The 22,303-nt window shown below is 35.4% G+C and overlaps 1 protein-coding gene across 1 annotated transcript in view; it reads right to left on the bottom strand.

Moving 5' to 3' along the window:
- The window catches only part of LOC150098382 (FAD-dependent oxidoreductase domain-containing protein 1-like), a 112,432-nt gene that overhangs the window by 28,734 nt on the left and 61,395 nt on the right, over positions 1-22,303 (bottom strand). The window contains exon 6 of the mRNA XM_090405122.1: positions 10,594-10,739. Coding sequence (XP_090261248.1) covers positions 10,594-10,739 — 146 coding nt within the window. The remainder of the gene's footprint in view (positions 1-10,593; positions 10,740-22,303) is intronic.

Below are 22,303 nucleotides of genomic sequence, written 5' to 3'. Positions count from 1 at the left end.
AGATCCATAAGTTAAAATTGGTTTGAACACAGTCTTGTATACAGCTAATTTAGTGTTCCGACTAATTTCTTTCTTATTCCATATGAATTTATTCAATTGACTTCCCACGATACCAGCTTTGCTGATTCTGTTGTCTATTTCTATATTTAGTTTACCATCTTCAGTAAAAATTGTGCCTAAGTAGCTGAAATGTTTTACTTGTTCCACAGGTTCTCCATTCACAACACAGTTGACATTTTCAATGATTCTGCCTATTTTCATTGTCTTTGTCTTTTTATTGCTGACCTTCATACCATATCTATTACAACAGCTATTCAATTTAGTCAGAGAATCTTGCAGACTTGTAGCGGATTTATTTAGAAGTATAACATCATCCGCATAAACCAAAGAGCTGACATTAACATCTCCAATTTTGATATCAGGTTTAATACCACATTCCTTCATAATGTGATCCATACAGATAATGAATAACAGAGGGGATAATGTACATCCTTGTCTCACATCAGATTTAACATTAAACCATCTTCCTGTACTTCCTTCAATTCTAACTGCTGACTCACAACTCAAATAAAGACTAAGTATTGCTTGATATAATGCCCCATTGACACCATATAACTGCAGCGTATTGAATAGCTTCTCTCTTGGCACCTTGTCATATGCCTTTTCCAAATCGACAAAACTTAAATACAGATCTTTGTTATATTCCCATGCTTTCTCGACTATTTGTCGTAAAGTGAAGATCTGATCCTGACAGCCTCTATTTGGCCTGAATCCAGCTTGTTCTTCACCAAGCTTTTCTTCAACAGTTCTTCTCAACCGTTTCTCAAGTATACTTGCATAGATCTTGCCAGGAACACTCAGTAGGGAAATACCTCTGTAATTCTCACATTCAGTTTTATTTCCGTTTTTATATAAGAGTACTATGAGAGCTATACTCCAATCATCGGGAATTCGTCCCTCTGTCCAGGCTTTCTGAACTATGGAGTGCAGCCACTGTAAGACTCTTATACCACCATACTTCAGCATTTCTGGTCGAATATCATCTACTCCTGCTGCCTTTCCACATTTCAAGCCTTTGATGGCTTTTTCTACTTCAAGTATGGATATATATTCCTGACTGCATGCCCGGTCAGTGTTTTTTATCACTGTGCTGTCATCACTGCTTGTTTCATTTAGCAGTTTTTCAAAGTAATTACTCCATACTTCAAGAATATCTTTTTCTCCTGTTTTCATTTCACCTTTATCATCTGTAATTCCTTTTACAGCACTCTTTCCTCCATTCCTAAGCTTCATCAACAACCTCCAGAATATTTTGCCACCTTCTTGATATTTATTTTCTATATTCTTGCCAAAGTCCTCCCATGACTTTTGTTTAGCTAGTTTTACACACTGTTTAGCTTTCTTACATTTGTCTCTGTATTCTGTAAGAGTAAAAGCTGACTTATTTGCCAGGAACATTTGATATGCTTTCTTCTTTTCCTTCACTGCCTCTTTAACTTCCTGTGTCCACCAGGGAGTTCTGATTTTTTTATCCTTGCACACAATCTCACCACATGCCTCTCTGGCAGAATCAATCAATGTTTCCTTCAGAGTTTGCAACTGAATCTCCAAGGTTTGATTCCTGTTCTCAAACTCTTTCATTTTCTTTTCAATAATATTTCTGTATTTTAGTCTACAGTTCACATCTGAGAGCTGCTCAACTTTTATTCGCTTTAAAACTTTCTTACATGTTATTCTTTTCAATATGAAATTCAATTTTATCCTGCTCAAGACTAAATAGTGATCATTTCCAATTTCAAATCCTCTGTACACTCTGGTGTCCTGCACCAGGGAGAAAACATCACTATCAACAATAACATAGTCAATGAGACTTTTCTTATTCCTAGCCTCTTCTCTCCATGTGAATTTGTGCACATTTTTATGTTGGAACATGGTGTTAGTAATAACCAGTCCATGTCCTGAGCAGAAATCCAACAGATATTTGCCATTATTATTAGCTTTGCTCTTTTCTCCAAATTTTCCCAAAATATTTTTGTATGTCTCACAATCATTTCCTACTCTACTATTTAGATCCCCAACAAGGACCAACTTTTCCTTTTTCATTGTGTCAGTTGCTTTTTCTAAAGCCTCAAAAAATTCCTCCACTTCTAGCTTAGTAGAACCTTCTGTGGGACCATAGGCACAAATAAGTCTCATTGTCCAGTTCCCTATTCTCATATTTGCCCATATTACTCTACTTGAGACTGACTGCCATTCAAGAAGATTAGCCTCGTATTTTGTGTTGAATACTATGGCTACTCCTTCTTTTCCTTGATTGTCATTGCCTGAATATAACATTTTGTATTTATTGCTCAGAAAGATCTCACCAGTTTTGGTCTTTTTTTGTTTCAGTCACCCCTATTATGTCGATCTGGTACTTATCTAATTCCTCAGCTAGCTCCATTTCTTTGCCATTCAGGCTTCTTATGTTGTCAACTCTGGTGATGTTGAGTTGGGGTTTGTTTTCAGATTTGTTCCAGTAGCTGACTTTTCGCTGTTCGCCCTGGTTCCCTGGCAAAAACAACGGGGGCCTTCTTTAACCGGGCGACACCCCAGCCGGCATGAAATTTTGTCATGTTGTACGATCATTTTTTATTTTGGTTTAACCAATAAGAATACAATTTGGTCGGCTAAATCCCAAATTGCCAGCCCATCCTCATTCGTTCAGTATCAAAGTAGATACCCAACAGGGTGCACCACGAGAAGGTGAGGATTGGACATTAGGTCAGAAGCCCTGGTCGGTTCTCCGCATTCCTTTAAAGGCTATGTGGAGGTCTCCTCTCAGTTATACAGCTTTGACCCTTAAGCACCCCCGTGGACTTTGTATGCGTACAAAAACAAAAATCAGTCAAAAATTGCCAAAATAATATGAAGACAAAATTATTTCTTTTCATAAATATGTGATTCAGCATCGAAAAAATTACAATTTTGAAATGGTTTAAAGTTCAGGTTTTTTCCAGAAAATTGTATTAAATTTCTTGGGTGCGTCTTATACATAGGAGCCTCTTATACACTGGAAAATATGGTAAGTGAGAATTACAAATGATATCTGTTTTGTCTTTAGTTTAAAATATTATAAAATCACACTCAATATATAGTCTAACTGGTGCAGTCTTAAAACAAATAAATTTGTTAGACTATAGAGCATGAGAGAGTATAAAATCTAGAAGAAGTATATAAATGGCTGCAGTCGATAGTTAAGGTAGCCAACCATTCATGAAAATATTAAGTAAAGAACAACAAAGCAGAGTAATAGAGATACAAATCGTTTATGTAGTGTACATTAAAATATAAAGGTCTAACTTTCAATAGCATATCTGATAGAAGAAATTCTTTCCCAGAGAAGAGGAAGAGAAACCTTGTAATTGCTTTTTTTTTTTTTTTTTTTTTTTTTTTTTTTTTTTTATATCAAATATGTTTGATTTTTAAAATCCTTGGAATAATTTGATTGTCTGTGCATTGTTTTTGGAAACAATGTATAAACAATTACTCGCACATTTCATTTCTCCATCAAGGTTGTTCATAATTAACAAAATTTTGTGATCGAGTTCAGTGATACAAGAAATGGGTTTATTAGTTGTTAATTATAATACCAATACAAAATATATACTGATTAGTTTCATGCTCTGAGGTTCAGTGCTTCTTCAGGGTGGTAAATTAAGTAAAGATTATCAATTCAAACAAATTTAAAATTAGAAAATTGTAGATAGGAAGTTAGTAATGGTGTAAATTTTTCATGTAGTACTATCATATCCTGTACACCCCTTGAGGGTACATGGCAGGCATTTGATGATGATGACAAATTTAAAATGTGAGACGAATTGTTTTAGTGTTAATGATCAAAAAATGAGAAGCCAGGGATATATAGCATGTGTCACCTGTCTTATAGGAAAAGCTGAACTCAGGTACGTTGAGAGGTCTAATTAATGATTTCCAGACATAATTTAACACGAGGACATATGAGTGAATGACAGTAGTAGATTTAGATTCTTTGACTACACATGAAATGAAGTGGTCTGTCTTCAATGCCTTTTCTTATTTTGAAACTTCTAGTTGTCTGATCTATGTATGGTAGACCACAGGAACACCCAGATATTTATAATACAGGTTCCTGTTTGTCTGGAGATTGCAGGGAGGTAAGTATGGTTTGGATATGTCTATAGGCTACTCTGAAATTGTTCGAAAAGCTGAACTCAGGTATGTTGAGAGGTCTAATTAATAATTTCCAGACATAATTTAACATGAGGCCATATGAGTGAATGACAGTAGCAGATTCTTTGATTACACATGAAATGTGTAGCCTGGCTGACCGAGTGGTTAGCATATCCACTCTCCAGCCAAAAGGCTGCAGGTTCGAATCCCGCCATGGGCATGGATGTTTGCGATTGTCTTTGGAAATACTAGTGGTGGTCGGTGGTAGTTGTGGTCAGTTGATGGATTGAGTTGTGGAGTTAGTTGTAGAGCAGGTGCCCTCCCTCGATGAGTCTTTGGACTCCCTGGAGGTGTCAAATAATAATAATAATGATTTTGATGGAGATTTTGAAATAAGAAAGAAGGAATATCTTAACATGTCATACTCTGAAAAAAAAAAAAAAAAAAAAAAAAAAAAAAAAAAAAAAAATCGGAACATGCTTATCATTCTTCCAACAGAAAGCATGTCACCAATTGGGATAAATCCACCATGCCTTATCTTGACAAAGAAAGCTTCCTTTCACATTGAATCAGAGTTTACTACTATGATTCATTTACATGTCTCCTTCGACAGAAACCATTGACTTATTTTAAATGTTGTTTAGAAGTCATCAATTAGATTCTTAACATACCTAGCACAGCTTCTCAAAACAATCGCCTTCAAGAAATACTAGAAGGTAGGTGACAGATGCCAAACATCACTGTCTCCTTGTTCTTTGTTATTATTCAAATTGTTTATCAAAATTTTAAATTTGTTTTTACTGGTAATCCTTATTTAATTTACCACCCTGAAGAAACTACTGGTTCTTAATGTGTGAAACTATTCAGTATATATTTGTATTGTTATTAGTATTAATGGCTAAAAATTCAGTTATTGCATCACTGAACTTATAAATTCTCACTGTCAAATATGAGCAACTTTGATGGGAAAATAAATGTTAAGTACTTATCCTGGAAAAATACAAATGTAAAAAAAAAAAGCTCTTTTAAAATGTCTCATATTTTCGAAAGGATGTGAAGACATTATTCTGAGGATTTTAGAAATCAGCATATTCAATCAAAAAAAAAAGGAAAGGAAGACTACATATCAACTTTGCTCTCCTTTGGGAAAGCATTTATTCTACCAGATATACTATTGACAAGTTGGGCATCTTCAATGCCACCAAAACAAGTTTCAGCTTTTTCTCTCACAAAACAGATCTCAGCTGACCCTCCATTATTCTCAGTAATATGCACATCATCAGACAGGATGAGATCTCTCTCCTTGAACTGACATTACTTCCAGCCTCTCCTGAAACAAACATATTACATCATAAAATAGCTTCCTCAGCCTCTAAAAAACTATTCAAGAAGCACTATTTTACACCTATTCAGCTACTAACCTATATAAATTCCAAATCCACCCATCCTTAGAATACTGTTTAGACATTTTCTGTCTTCCATGGTCACTGCTCCAGTGAACTGTCAAAAATATCAGTCCTCCACTTACTGCTGGATCTGATAAAACAAGAGCAGCAGCTACCCACCGTCCTTTTTCAGTGCAACTGCAAACACATCAAACCTGCTTCTCTTCTTCCTCATTTATCCCCTCTACCTTTGCCCTCTGGAACAGCTTTCTCCATAATGAGTTTCCCAACAACTTGACCCTCCAGTTCTTTAAGAAAAATGTCAATAGATTTCTTCTCTCTCAGTCCTTATTTGAACCTCATACATAGCATTGATGTGCTATAGGTTATTATACCTCTCATGTGGAATTAAAAACAAAAAGGGTAAGGTTATTTCAGCAGAAAACTTAGCAATGGTAGTGAAGCATTTCTCATGGAATGAGTCTTTTTCTTTCAACTTAGGGAGCCAGTTGAAGTTTGGAGGACTCTTATCGGGTTTATGTGGATGAGAAGAGGGGCATGCTTGCTATTCATGGTTTTACATAAGATCAGATACTTCATGTGAAACATATTGCTGCGTTAAAAGCAAGTGCTCTGGCTGCAAACATGTCAGGTCTTGAATGTGAATTTTTGGGCACAAAATGTCTTGGCAAAATTTCCTGTAGTATGTCACAATCACAATTGATTCTGCAAGTATTCTCTCTCTCTGTTGCTGTTACTTCACTCTTTCCATAAGCCATTATTGTTCATATTCTCATTCATATCCAGGTGTTTTGTCTGTGGCAACAGCTCTGCAATCCTCTTCTGTCTCCTAGTTTGCAAGTAACTTTTTTCTTCTTCAGAATGTCAATCTGAATTCTTAGAATAGATATGCTGATATATTTGCTTCATTTTCAATTTCATCACATTTTGAGCTGATCTTCCAGCAGGCCAACAATAACCTCTGATGTGTTTCCATAGCTTTCATTAAATTGTCACTTAGAGTGTCTTTAACCTTGTCATACTATGGAAGTGAGGTGCTCAATACACTTAGATGGATGCTAAGAGATCCCTATTCCAATCATCTGGAATTCAATCCTCTGACCAACCATTCTGAATTATGTAGTGTAGCCACTGTAAACTTTTATGTTTAAACATGGAGGTATAAATAACCTAGTCTAAACTGATGAGATATCATCAACTTCAGATGACTTTCCACATTTCAGGTTTTTGATAAATCATACTCTTGGAATGCAATTATATTCCTGATTGCATTCCTGTTTTGGGATTTCCTCTACCATGTTGCCACTGCTTTTTTTCATTTAACAGTCTTTCAAAGTAATTACTCCGCACATTAGAATATCGTTATCTACAATTTTCATGTCAACTTGATCATCTCTGATTCCTTTTACAGTACTATTTCCTCCATTTCTAAACTTCAACAGCTTCCAGAATATTTTTCTGCCTACCTATATTTACTTTCTATTTTGTTACCAAAGGTTTCCCATGACTTCTGTTTAGCTAGTTTTACAATGCTTTGCTTGCTTACATTTTTCTCTGTATTCTCTCGGAGCACAAGCTAACTTACTTTCCAGGAACTTTTGATATGCTTTCTTTTTCCTGACCGACTCTTTAACTTGATGTGTATACCATGGAATTATGATGATTTTGCTATCCTTGAAGACTACTTCACCATCATCTCTGGCAGAATCTAATGTGTTTTCAGGGTTTACCATTGAATGTCCAACGTTTGGTTCTTATTTTCAAACTCTCATTTTTTCTTGAATAATATTTGCATATTTTAATCAACATTTCACCTCTGAAAGCTGCTGAACTTGGATTCATTTTAAACACTCTTGCACACTTTTCTTTTCGGTATGATATTCAATTTTATCATGCTCAAAACCAAATGATGATCACGTCTGATTTCAAATCTCCTATATACAGTCTCTTGTGTCCTGAACTAGTGGGATAACATTGTTTTCAACAATGAAATTGTCTATGAGACCTTGCATCTTCTGTCCATGTAAGTGTATGTGTGTGTGCACATTTTTCTTGTCAGGAAATGGACTAGTTATTGGTAATAACTAGTCCATGGCCTGAACAGAAATTCAGCAGGTGTTTTACCATTATTATTAGCTTTGCTCTTTTCTACAAATTTTCACTATTCTATGTGTATGGTAATCATTTCCTACTTTGCTGTTTAGATTTCCAACAATGACCACCTTTTCTGTCTTCTTTGTGTGAGCTACCTTCTTTATCCATTTCTGCCTTAGCAGACCTTTCTATGGGACCACAGACACAGGTCTCATTGTCCTATTCCCTATTCTGATATCTGCCCACATCACTTACTTGATATTACTTGCCATTAGAAGATTATCTTCATATCCAGTGTTGAATACTATAGCTTCTCCTTTACCCAAGTTATTTCCTGAATATAACATCTTAAGTCTTAAGGCCTAGTTGGTCGAGTGACTAGCGTATCCGCTCACCAGCCAAAAGGCTGCGGGTTCAAATCCTGCTGTGGGCATGGATATTTGCGATTGTCTGTGGAAATCACAGTGGTGGTGGTGGTGGTGGTGATGGGTAGTAGATGGTGTGGGTGTAGTTGTCCATTGGTGGATTTGAGTGGTGGAGACAGTTGTAGAGTAGATGCCTTCCCTCGACACCTCCCTCTGGAGGTGTCAAGTAGTAATAATAATAATAATAATAATAATATTTGTAGCTTAGAAAAATTTCACTTTTTTTTTTTTGTCTTCTTTATTTCTGTAACTCCTATTATGTTGATCTGGTACTTATCCAATTCTTCTGCCAATTCCATTTTTTTCCATTGATGCTTCTTATGTTGATGGTTCCAATCTTGAACTCTGATGATGGTAAATTGGAATTTATTCTGAGATTTCTAGAACAAATGCCACAATTTTTATTTCTACGTTGTGTGTGTGTGTGTGTGTGTGTGTGTGTGTGTGTGTGTGTGTGTTGGATTCATACAACTAAAAATGTATTGAATGATTAAAGAAAATTATTTTGCAAGTTTGTAATTTATTATAATCCTAATTTTAAAAAATAAAAATCTTTATATTATTGATATTTGAATAAAATATATAACTTTTCACAAATTGCCTCTGCCTCAGAAGGGTACGGTAGTGTCATTAAAATTTTAAAAGTATGCAAGTACTGAAAGATTGGAAAACACTGTTCTAGACAACAGTGCCACATATGTCATGGCAACTATTCAAAAATGAACTAGCTGTTTTTTTTTGCTCTTGATGCAGAAATGTTGTACTCCTTAATACATTCAGGGCAAGCCTACAGGATTCTCTAATAAAATCAAAAAATAGCTGTAACAAAATCTATTTGGCATGAAAATCAGCAATAAAAGGACCAAAAAAAACTATGAAAATAGGCAAGTACAAGAAAACTTAGCTGCATTCTGAATAGAGAGCCTATAGAACTAGTAAAATCTTTCAGCTATTTAGGTGCAGTTTTAAGTGAAGATGGCAAATTAAATTTGGAAATAGAAAAAGAATAAGCAAATCTGTTATGGTTGGGAGCCAGTTGAATAAATTTATATGTAATAAGAGAGAAATTAGCCAAAACACTCAACTAGTAGTATACAAGACTGTGTTCAAACCAATTTTAAGTTATGGATGTGAGAGTTGAGTTTAGAAATAAAGCACTTCATCAAATATTAGAGACTGCAGATAGAGTTGTTAATAAAATTAGTGGCCAAAACAAAAGGCATCAATGGTAGAATCATTAAAAATGAATATGTTAGAAAGGAACTTGACATTGTTAGTATTAAAGAATGTGCGAGTAGGGTTAATCTATGATGATGTGGTCACTTAAACAGAATGGGAGAAGAAAGGTTAGCAAAACAGGTGTTCGATGCCAAGATAGCAGGAAAAAGACCCAGAGGGAAACCAAGGTCTATGTGGATTGATTTAGTCAGAAGTGCCCTACAACAGCAAATTATTACATACAATACTACTGGAGTACTGACAAATAATAGACTAATTTGGAGAAAAATTTTAATAGGAAATTATTAATAATGTAACCTTATTCATGTAGTGCTGTCATAGTAGCCTTGAACGCCCTTTGGGGATACACATCAGTAAATTTGTAAATAGGTCCAATTTTATAAACAGTGTGTATGTGTAATCACCATGTAAAAAAAAAAAGTAAATTCACTTTAATAAAGTAATTAGTAGTTTAGTACAGCACTATTGCATACTTCAAATTAGGACAGAAAACAAAAATGGTATTTACATAGATTTCTGAATTAAGAACTGCCTTTTTTAATTCATTCAACATGATATAGCTTGTCTCATAACCTAATTAATTAATATGTAGATACTTATTAAATAATACATTAATTAATATTAATATGTATGCTGCCCAGAGCTGCTTTAAGATTAGATCCTGTTTTTTTTTTTACTCTGACCCAGTTCATTAAATTCTATACATGGCATTTTAGTGAACTGCCACTTAAATTTAGGATTTTCACTGATGGCATGAAAAAGTAGTCGAGATTTCTGTTTCTTCATATCTCTGACAATGTTACTTTTGAAACATTTCTCCAGACCAACCCATCTGTCCAATGTAACAAACACCACAATTAAAATAAGATTTTCTATGCTCCTTGTCTCTAATTTTGGCTATCTTAATATCATGGATACTTTTTTGTAGCAGTCAAAAAGCAACTTTTAAGTTATTATTGTAGGATTTTTGCTATTTTATCTGTAACATTTGTGATGTAAGGTAAGGAAACCATGCATTTGCAGCCATCTGCTTTTTTACATGCGATTGCCTGCAAGTAACAAAATAGAGATACAACAAGACACACACACACTTATATAATTCACTGGTCATCCAGTCTATAAAATTCAGTGTCAAGTTTTGGATAGATAAATACTCTCAAGACTTAGCCCAAAAGACTAGTCACTCCACAGTAATATCTATTTTGCATAATTATTTTTATCATGGAAACAAATAATACCTTGGTTCTACAGGTAAAGGTACAGACAAAACCTCAGGTCCTCTACCAATGTCAAGTAAGTTTGCAACTTCACCAGAATAAGGTCCTGCAGCAATAATCAAAATGGCAAACTGCAGTTTGTGTATCTCGCCATCTTCAGTTTTCATCTGAAATGAAATATGAAAATTATTACTTTCAATGGTTTAACAAACTACAAGTCAAGAATTTGTCTGAAGTTCTTATCAAAAATTTAAAATAAAATATGAATTGGATGTGTGATTGCACACACATCCAATGGCAATCTATTCCAATCATGTACCACTATGAGAGAAAAATCTAGTTCTCATCCCCTTATTGGCAGTATTTTATTCACTCTCAGCTTCCAAGGATGCCCTCTCATCTTTTCCCCATCTCCATAAAATAAAAAATTCCATTGACTGAAATCCTGCATGGCCCTTTCAGAAGTTTGTCATTAATCATTATCAAGTTAATTAATCATTATCATTTGCTTCATCATTCTAGTACATCCTTTGAGGATGCATAGGATACAATAGTGGTATTTTGAACAAGAGCAGAATAACCAATGCAACTAAGGATTCATTACAAGTTCATATCAACTAGGCACTGCTGGCCTGGGTGGTCACAGGCTCAAAATGGGATTTAAACCCACAAAAAGACTGTGGGTTTGAATCGCTGTGAGCTTGGATGTTTGCAAATATCTGTATATTGTAGATGAATATCACTGCCTGGAGACTACTAATTTGGTTATTGGAGGGTCCAAAATAGCTTGAAAAAAGTTCTATGTTAATCAATACAGCAGGGTTATTTCTGAACTATCTAATCCTTGGATGAAACTGATTGTATTAATGTACTATAGGTTTATAGTACATTATAGTCGTTCCTGTTGGAGATCTAAACAGCAATGTAAGAAATGAATCCTACCAGAAACAGAAATGTTTTTTGAAAATTTGGAGAAAAAGGCAAGGTTAATAACAATACCTGCGGGATTTCAGTTCAGGATATTATTGTTATTATTATTAAGAGAGCCCTCCAGGAATTCAGGGACTCATCAAGGGAGGCCACACATTGCATGCACCAGCTATCCTTGAATTCATTCATACTGATTGCACACACATCCAATGGCAATCTATTCCAATCATGTACCACTATGAGAGAAAAATCTAGTTCTCATCCCCTTATTGGCAGCATTTTATTCACCCTCAGCTTCCAAGGATGCCCTCTCATCTTTTCCCCATCTCCATAAAATAAAAAATTCCATTGACTGAAATCCTGCATGGCCCTTTCAGAAGTTTGTAAGTCTCAATCATATCACCTCTCTTTCTCTCATTTGCTAGCATCTGCAGTCACAAATTCTCAATCTTCAGTATTCCACATCCTGATATAATTTTTATCACTCTCCTTTGCGTTTTCTCCACTGTATCAGAATCACAACAGAAACCAGATCTGTGCACAATAGTCCAAGTGAGGTCTTATCAAGGCCTTATAAAGAGGCAAAACGACATACTTATTTTACATGTCAAAGTTTGTTTTAGCATTGCATTTGCAATCTTTGCTACATGGCCCCTGAACTTCAACTTCTTATCTACTGACTCTGCAAGATCCCACCAACATAATATGACATGGGATATCTAATCACTGCAAAGTGAATAACTTTTCATTTACTGACATCCATTTTTCCATACCCACAATTCCAGCCTATTCAAATCAGTCTGCAATTACTGCATATCATCTGCATTCCTGATCATCCTACATATCTTTGCACCATCAGCAAATAGCTGTATGTGACCTGTCAAATCCTTCCCAGTGTTATTAATGTACAGACTGAATAACAGCAAACCAAGAACTGATCCTTGCATTACACACTGGTTACCTGAAATCTTGCAGACTCACATCTCTTCTTATACCGATACCATATTCTCAAATTTATGCTAGTCTTCCATGCTAGTATACCAAAAGCCTTAGCAAAATCCATTCCCCTTATCTAGCTCAATGGTAACATTATTATAGAATGTGAGCAAGTTGCTAAAAAATGACCTTCCCTTAGTAATTCTCAGTCAACTTTTCCATAACCAACTTTTCCAAAATCTTACCACCCCTCCTGAGATACTGATTGGTCGATAATTGGATACATCAGTCTGGCACCTCCCTTGTGCAATGGAATTACCGTACATTTTTTCCACTCCTGTGGAATCTTTCCTGTTCTGAGGCTCAAATTATATTGTCTGATGAAAGGAATAGCCAGTTCAGCTGAACAGTGTTTTAGCATCTGTGTTAATATCCCATCATTCCCTTCTGCTGAATTCTTATGCAATTTGTGCAACAGCTCTAATACCTCCTCATACAACTGTTTCTTCATCTAGTAAAGAGGCAGAAGTGAACTCAATGTTGCATACAGGAGGTTGATAGCTTTTAGCAAAGTGGATACTCATTTGCTGAACAATCTCTTCTGTATATGTTCTATCATCTCAAACAATCTGCATTCAGTACAGTTATTCTTTCATATTCATTCTCTCTTTTACTTGCAGCATAACAAAAGAATTCTTTGGCATTGTCTTTAGCTTGCAGAGCCAGTTTCTTTTCACACTCAGGCTTAGCTTTCCATACAACAGTTGTAACTCTTCTGTCTTACTGCTTGTAATTTTCATAACAAAACTCATCCTTATGTACATGATATTCCTTTCACATTATCTTTTTCTTACAAATCTACTGCTTGATAAGATTACACATCCATTTGACTCCTACCCTATTTACTCTGTGAACTCTTGAGACACATTCTTATATTGCATAATTTAAGTGTTTTTTTTAAATGCATTGTCAATATTCTTCCCATCCAGCAACTGATACCATTGCACTGAATCCAGTATACTCCTGAGTTGGTCATAATTTCCTGCTTTGTAGTTCAGCACATAACCTTTTTGGAATGAACATTCATTCTACCGCATGATCACTGTCACCAGCTGGAGGCAAAATAGTTGCATCTTTAACGAACTAGTCATTACTAACACCATATCCCAACAAAGATATACCACAAGTTCATATGGAAAGAAGACACAAATAAGAAAAACCTCAATGACCATGTTATTGTTGAGTGTCATCTTCATGCTGGTTCAGGATATAAGAGCATACAGAGCATTTGAAACTAGAAGTGATCATCACTTAGTTTTAATAGGATAAAAATGAATATCACATTGTTCTTTTCAAAGTGTAAGAAAATTAGTTTTAAAAATAATTAAAGTTGAGCAGGTTTTATAGATAAACTGTAGACTCACTATACCAACTTTATTCAAAAAAAAAAAAAAAAAAAGAAACAGTTTGAACACAAGAATCAAACCTTGGAGTCTGTTTTCTTTTTAGTTTGCCACTCACTGAATGATTCATCTAGGGAGTCATATGGAATTTTCTGCAAGGCTAGATAAATAAGAACACCATGGTGGATAAAAGAAGTTAAAGAAGCAGTCCTGGAAAAGAAAAAAAGGATATCAAAAGCTCCTAGCAAATAAATTAACAGATTCCTTAAAGGAATACAGAGAAAAATATAAGAGAGAGAGAGAGAGTTCAGCTATGTGTAAAAGTGGCTAAACAAAAGTCATGGGAAGATTTCGGTAAAAATATAGAAAATAAATATCAGGAAGGTGGCAACATGTTCTGGAGGCTCTTGAAGAAGCTTGGAAATGAAGATCAAAGATGATCATGGGCACATGAAAAGTGAAGACAAAGATATTCTAGATGTCTGAAGTAATTAATTTGAAAGACTCTTAAATGAAACAGACAGAATAGTAGTAAAAAATATTCAAGAAGAATGCAAATAACAGTATATATATTGAAACTTGAGGTGGATAAAAGCTATCAAAGCATGAAATATGGAAAAGCAGCTGGAGTGGAGAATAACATTCAACCAGAAATGCTTAAATATGGGGGCATGAAAATTTTACAGTGGGAACACTGCATAATTTGGTAATGAAAATCAGCAATAAAAGGACCAAAACCATAGCAAAAAAAAAAGAGAACTTTGGCTGCCATTCTCAATGGAGCATAGAAAAAGTAAAACATTTGGCTTGTAAGGCATAATTTTTAGTGAAGATGTGAAGCAATTAAATATTGAAATAGATAACAAAATAAGCAAAGCTGGTATATACGAAGTTAATCAACTCAATAAATTTATATGGAATAAGAGAAAATTTGTCCAAAACACTAAATTGGCAATATACAAGACAGCATTCAAATCGGTTTTAAATTAGGGATCTGAGAACTGAGTTAGAAATAAAGCACTTGATCAAAGATAAGAGAACACAGATATAAGAGTTCTGAGAAAGATTAGGGGAGTGAACAGATGGCATCAATGATAGAATCATATTAAAAATGAATATATTAAAAAGGAATTTGACATTAGAAACTTGATATTAGAAAGGAACTTAGCGTTAAAGCAGGATTATTAGAATGTGTGAGCAGGATTATTAGAATGAAATATTACATACGATAATCTTGGAGTGCTGAAAAGGAATAGGTTAATTTAGAGGAAAGTTGTTAATAGGAAATTATTAATGATGTAAACTTATTCACGTAGTGTTGTCACATTGGCCTGAACAGCCTCTTGAGGGTATCAAGAAACTGAAGTTACTTGCATTTCCAAGAAAGAACAGAAATAAAAGAACATTAAAAAGTGCTTGTGTGTATGTGTGATAAATAAGTGCCAGCTTATTATTTGCCATCAGGAAAAATTAAAAGATTGTGAAAAGAAAACTAAAAAATTATTTACTGATATTTTTCGAATAAGAGAAACAAATTAAATATATAAAATAAATAAAGAGCCAACAGGCTTCATTTCAGCGATATAAATATTATTTAAATTAAAGGGATAATAGATCCCACATTGTTTTAAAACCGAATAAGAAACTCAAAGATTGGAATCAGAGTTTCATGCCAAATATAGTATAAAAACTATAAAAGTATCGGCGAATACTAGCATGAGTTAATGCAAGTAGTCCTAGAATGTAGTACAAACACGGGCAACTCGTTGCAAAGGTGGGTAAATAATAAAGTAAAGGTGGGTTAATTTAAATAATGTTTATATCACCGAAATGAAGCCTGTTGGCTCTTTATTTATATTTAAGTAATTTAATGGGTGCACCTTTTGGACAACTCGTATAGCAGAGTATGTAAGTTCTTTTCATTATACTCTTTAGTATTAATTTGGTCTAGCTACTCACTGATGAAGCCTCAAAAAAGGCTGAAACCGATCTGGGTAGTGACCTCCCACCATAATGTAATAACAGCATACATTTCCTAGGAAATGTGTTTTTACATTATGGAAAATACTAAGAATAGCGATCAGAACTTTACCCACCTTTACAACGAGTTGCCTGTGTTTGTACTACGTTCTAGGACTACTTGCATTAGCTCACGCTAGAATTCGCCGATACTTTTATAGTTTTTATACTATATTTGGCATGAAACTCTCTGATTCCAATCTTTGAGTTTCTTATTTGGTTTTAAAACAATGTGGGATCTAATATCCCCTTAATTTAAATAATATTAAATAATTTATTAATGATAAATTTATTTTAAAAGTATATATTTTATATTGATTCCATACAGGTTGAGAGGCTGAAGGTGACGACTCAGAAGTTCGTGGACATTTATTTTGAAGAGTCGCAAGTTGTAGATGTTTGGCAATACTTCTTGTTGCAGGCTGTTCTTCCAAGGATGGAGGTAGATGGAATAAAACACAAAGAAAGGCAGATATGGTGTGTTTATAATTGCACAGTAGAGGGATGCTGGCAGCTGCTGCTGCTCTTGTATTAACAGATGCAATAGAAAGTGGAATAATGATAATTGCCAGTTCAGTGCAGCAATGACCATTAAAGTACCTAAAAAACAGATAGCTGAAACACTGTGAGGCAGAGTCTGAAGTGAATTAGTAAGAGAAAGAGAGTGGATCATCTATGAGCCACATTGCTCTCCTCTGGACAGCATCAAAAATATTTAGGGAAGCTTTAGGTGCTCAAGCAGGTGAGTAGTATTCTAAGCATGGGCAGATTTGGGATTTTTATATTGAGTTAGTTGGATGTAAACTAGCATCTTGAACAAAAGAGAATGCCTAGATTTTTGGTTGCTGAGGAAGCTATTTGTGTGATGTGTTTGTGCAAGGAGAGACTGGAGGTGAATGTTATTCCAAGCAGAGAGAGAGATCTGATTGTGTCTGGTGATTTATGTATTACTGATGTTAGGCCAATGTGAGCTGAGATGTGTTTTGCGAGAGAAGAGGCAAGACCATATTTTGGTGGCATCAAACATGACCAAACTGTTCTCATCTCATTGAAGAATAGTACGTATATCGATCTTTAAAGCACTAGTTATAGATGATCCTGATGTTTGAGATATCTGCACACCGCAGTTTGTCAAATGAGTAGGATAAGTGGAGTGTACTAACATCATCAAAGCTGTTGATGGGATTAGTGGTAATTGAGAGTAGGTTGTTTATGTAAATGAGAAAGAGGGCAGGTGATAGGACATAGCTCTGAGGTATTCCAGCATTGGTACCAAAACTCGAAGATAAGGAGCGATCAACCATAACATACAGTGAACGACCAGAGAGGAAGCTAGCAACGCAACACAATTACAGAGAGTGGCAAGTAAACGAAACAGTGTCAGTTTGTTTAGAAGGCTTTGGTGCCAGACACAATCAAAAGCTCTGAAATGCCAAGAGTGACAGCACAAGTCACACCTAACCTTTCCATTGCACATGTCCAATGGTGGGTAATGTAAGCTAAGCTATAAGCTGTGGATCTTCAATGGTGGAATCCATACTGGTGATCACTGATTAAATGATGGATGGCCTCTCTAGGTAGTCAAGAAGTTGGCTATTGATGACCTTCTCTATTGTTTTGGAGAGGATTGAAATGATGGCATGCTTCTATCTCCCTTTTTTTTTTTTTTGAATAGGCTAGATATGCAACTGCTTCCCCATGTTAGGATAAATACCAGTTATATATGATTGTAGAGGCAATACATGATGGGTATTAGCTCTGGAGAATAATGTTTGATGGGGGTCTGAATTGAAATGCCAAAATAAAACTCCAACAGAAGTAGAGAAAAGAATCATTGCTGCTAATAAAAGTTTCTATGGTCTTAGGGAAACAATAAAATTGCAGTTTATATCCAGAAATAATAAATTCCTGCTCTATAAAACTCTAATTCAACCTGTGCTGACATATGGTTCAGAAACCTGGACAGTGACAAAGAATGAGGAAAAGCAAATTGCTGTTTTTGAAAGAAAATTACTCAGGAGCATCCTTGTGGTATTAAGGAAAATGATCAGTGGAGAAGATGCTTTAACTTTGAACTTTATAGATATTTTAAAGAATCAGACAATCAAATTTCTTAAAATTAATCGTTTTAACTGGGATGCACATCTCATAAAAATTAATGATAACAATCCTGTTAAAAAAAAATTTTTTTTGCCAAACCTCAAGGAAGGTGAAAGGGAGGGAGACTAAGATTATGATGGGAAGATGCCACTGAAAAGAATTTAAGTCATAAATGCGAAAAACTGGCATGCTAAAGCCAGTTTTTCTCATTTATCTGGGGCTGTCAAGCCAATGATGATAATGTTTGAGAACAAATGGAGAGATGCCATTGAGACCAAGAGACTTTGTAGTGTCTAAATTATTTAGTAATTTTCTGATGTCTTTTTGTCAAAAAAATACAGGAGACATACAGTGCTTAGATTCCAGTATGGCAGGAGGTGATTTCTCTTGATCATCAATGCAGAAGTTTGAAGAAAAGAGTGATGCTAGGAGGTTACCTTTATCTTTGGGTGAAGTGACAGTGGTGCCATCAGGATGGGAGAGCCGTGGAAGAGCAGCTAAGCAAAAGTTGCATCCAGCAGCAGACTTATCAAGAAGGGACCAGAAAGCATGGCTTCCATTTGGACAGGAGGCAAGTTTCTGCTGTTGGCTTTATGAAGTTATATTTAGATCTACTGGCGACTGTTTTACATTTCTTGTGTGTTTGGTATAGGTAAGGTATGCTAAAGTTCTTGATGCAAGCCACCTATAGTAAGCTTAATTTTTTTTTTCTTAGCCTATTCTGATATACTTTCTGCTAAACCAAGGTTTGGAAAGCAGACAAGAATTCTGGGTAGAACAAAGGATAAATAGCTTCATGCCAGTAAGGATAATCTGACTTCTTCAGAGCAGATGTTAAGGGGTGGATGAGCTGAAGCAATAGTGAGAGATGTTGCAAGTGCATCTTCAGTGAATGCTTTTAAAGAGATATTGGTGTTTAGGCATGGTGTCCTCCCTTTATGAATCCTTTTTCTGCAGGAGCCTATATAATAAGGTAAGGAGGAGTAGAAGTTCCAAAGGTTATTGCATTTTGCACCTTTATAGTGCCAGAGAGTGTAAGGTCAGGACTAGCTTGTGGAGGGCATTCTGTGAGAGAGGAGACTTATACAAGATTGTGGTCTGAGTTGCAGAGAGGTGACCTGTATGGTGTATTTGGAAGGAGAAATGGTTAAAAAAGATTCCAAGTATTGGGTGAGTGAAGAGGTTGTGAGGAATTTGTATAGGTAGATGTAATGCATTGCATTAGGTTGCACCATATACAAACTATGCTTATTGCATAGTTTGTATATGGTGATTGGTTGCACTGTGTATTTGTTTTTATTGAAATAAGTTTATGAGGGAGATTCCTTTTTGTCGCAATGTCACTGTCATTGTAAGGTTTATCATTAGTGTGTGGCTAGATGAAGGATAGAATAAGGACGTAGACGCTCGGATAAGCCATCCATACAGAGAGAGTGACCAGTCTCCTTGCCATAACTTGGCCTTGACAGTGCCTCTCACATACCGCTCCCTCTCCATGCATTGACTTGGCAGAGCATGCAGCAGCAAGATTATACACCAGTTGATCAGGAAGCCACCTGACTTATTGACAGGTTTGGGTCTGTGCACTAACTGGAGACAGGATTGCGGCACTACCATTTTTACTGATGTGCTCTCGAAACAGTGGTGGTTAAGAGTCTAAGTATAAATGGCATATCCTTGAAGGGTATTACTCTCACTGGGTGGGACGGGGGAGGGGGGGGACCAGAATCCCTGGAGACCAAACATGGCATATGCCACTTCAGGTCTCCAATAAGCTGGGTGATCTTGGTCATATTTCATGAAGCAACACAAAACATCTATCATCAAGTGTAAAGGTTCTCAACGTGGTGTATCCTTTCAGGGGTACACTGTGAGAGCACAAAAGTTGCTAGGTTATCAACACTGATACTGATTAATTTCTGAGAACTGAGTGACAAAGCACAGCACTGTAGTTCAAGTTTATAGACCTTTGTCAATCCTCCCTCCCCTTCCCTACCTGAGAGCCAAACCTACCTGAACAGCTGATCATACAGTCAAAACATCCATTCTCAGTGAGTGAATATGCCTTCTTATTGCTCTATGTATTTGTTGGGATTGATTTTTAGTCTTCAGTTTAATGTGAAGTTAAATGAACGTGTTTCTAAAGTGCCTTGAAATATGGATAAATGGATAATTAAGAAAAAAAGTAACATGGAGCTGACTGCTTCTACATCTACAACGTCATCATTCCATGTGAGTAAAGAGGTGGATTCAGCAGTAACTAAAAGAACATTAAATGTTAAACAATCAAGTGATTAAAAAAATTAAAAAACATAAATATCATGATTCATATTTACAATTTGTCTTTACATGGACAAGAAATTTAGTAGAACAACAGAACAAAATCCACAGCATGTTGTTTGCTCTAAAGTCCTGTCACAAATTCTAGGAAACCATCTCTTTTGAGTAGTAGAAAAACCGTAATTAAGCATTTTTCTGGTGTAGAAGAAAATGAAAGTGCACTTAGTGCGTCTTACAAAGTAAGCCTTCAAACTGCCAGAAAGGGTCACATAATAGGCAAGTCACTCATTCTTCCAGCAGCAGTAGTAGAAGAAATAGCTTCTTGTATGTTTGGTCAAAAAGAGGCAAACCTTGTTAGAACCATTCCTTTGTCAAACATCTCAATTTCCAGGAGAATTAAAGATATGGTCTGTAATATTAAGGACCAACTCATTCAAGCTACTTGGTGTAGCCGGTTTTCTATACAAATGGATGAGTCAACAGACATAGTTGGGCTACTTGTTTTTGTACATGGAAAATTACACGATGCAATATTTGAAGGTATTTTATTTTGTAAACCTACTCAAAACTTCTACTACAGGTGAGGATACTTTTATATAGTTTTATATAATTTATATGATTGATTCATTTTTTGCCAAAAACAACCTTGAATGTAATAAATTTAGTTTAATCCTTTATCCAAGTGTGAGCAAACAAAGTTTGAGCCTGAAAGTGTCTTCGGGACTGGTAAGGTAGTACAACACCGGGCAACTCATAGCAAAAGTTGAGCAAGCGAACATCACTCCTATCTCAGTATCTCCCATAATGCAAAACACATCTCCTTGTGGATATGTATAATGTTATGCATTAAGGGAAGGGCCACTACCCAGACTAGTTTCGACCTTTAGTGAGGTCTCTTTAGTGGGAGCCAGGCCCAAGTGGAGATACCAGGCAGAAGAATTAGCAAGGTCATCTCTACCTATAGGAGTTGCCAAACTTTAATAAAAAGGTGTGCCACCTTTTTATTAAATTACTCTGGATTTAGAGAAAGATGTTGAAAGTTTATTTTTCACTTGGTTAGACTATAATAAATTTAGTTTAATCCTTTATCCAAGTGTGATATCCGCAAGTAAAAAATACATATCCAGTCCTGAAGACACTTTCAGGAGCAAACTTTGTTTGCTCACACTTGGATAAAGGATTAAACTAAATTTATTATAGTCTAACCAAGTGAAAAATAAACTTTCAACAACCTTGAATGGAAAAATTGTATTTCTGTATGTATACTGATGGAGCAAAAGCAATGAGTGGTTAATATCACAGGACTAGCAAGTTGTATAAACAAGTTGTACCAGAATGTAAGTTCACTCATTGTTGTCTTCACTGGGAAGCACTGATAGCTAAATTTCTCCCTGAATGAAAGTGTATAAATGGTAATTTCATCAAAACCTGACCACTGAAATCTAGACTTTTTTTTTCAATTCTCTGTGGAGAAATGGGTAGCCTGCATAAGAGATTGCTGCTTCACACAGAAGTACATTGATTGTCAAGAGGAAATGTTCTTTGCTGTTTATTTGAACTTCACAATGAGGTATGCTTTTTTTATTGACCACAAATTTTGACTTTCTTTGAAACCACAAGACTAAGAATGGCGTCTACGATTAACATATTTAGCTGATATTTTTGAAAAACTGAATATTTGAAACTTATCGTTGCAAGGAGACAACATTGATGTGTTCTATGTTGAGAAGAAAACAGAGGCCATGGTAAAACAAATTTATCTCTGGTAAAAAAGTTAAAAAGAACAGCTGTGACTAATTTCAGCGACTAGATTCATTTCTTAAAGAAAATGAACAAATGATTGCAGACTTTGAAAACATTAGACAACAAATGATTGTTCACTAGAACTCTAAAACTCTTATAAGGCAATATTTTCCATCCCCTGATGCAAGAATGGATTAGATCCCTTCACAATTGGATTGGAAAAATATAAACTTCCATTGTCCAATAAAGAAGAGTTGGTTGAGATATCTTGTGACAATAGTTTAAAAAGCATTCATTCCAAAAAGCCATTGATTACTATT

This window comes from Typopeltis vanoorti, chromosome 15 (assembly GCF_054136105.1).
Source record: "Typopeltis vanoorti isolate ZY-2024b chromosome 15, IOZ_Tvanoo_1.0, whole genome shotgun sequence".
NCBI lineage: Eukaryota > Metazoa > Arthropoda > Arachnida > Uropygi > Thelyphonidae > Typopeltis > Typopeltis vanoorti.
Note: the sequence above shows the minus strand (reverse complement) of the source record. Positions and strands in the feature narration are given on the sequence as shown.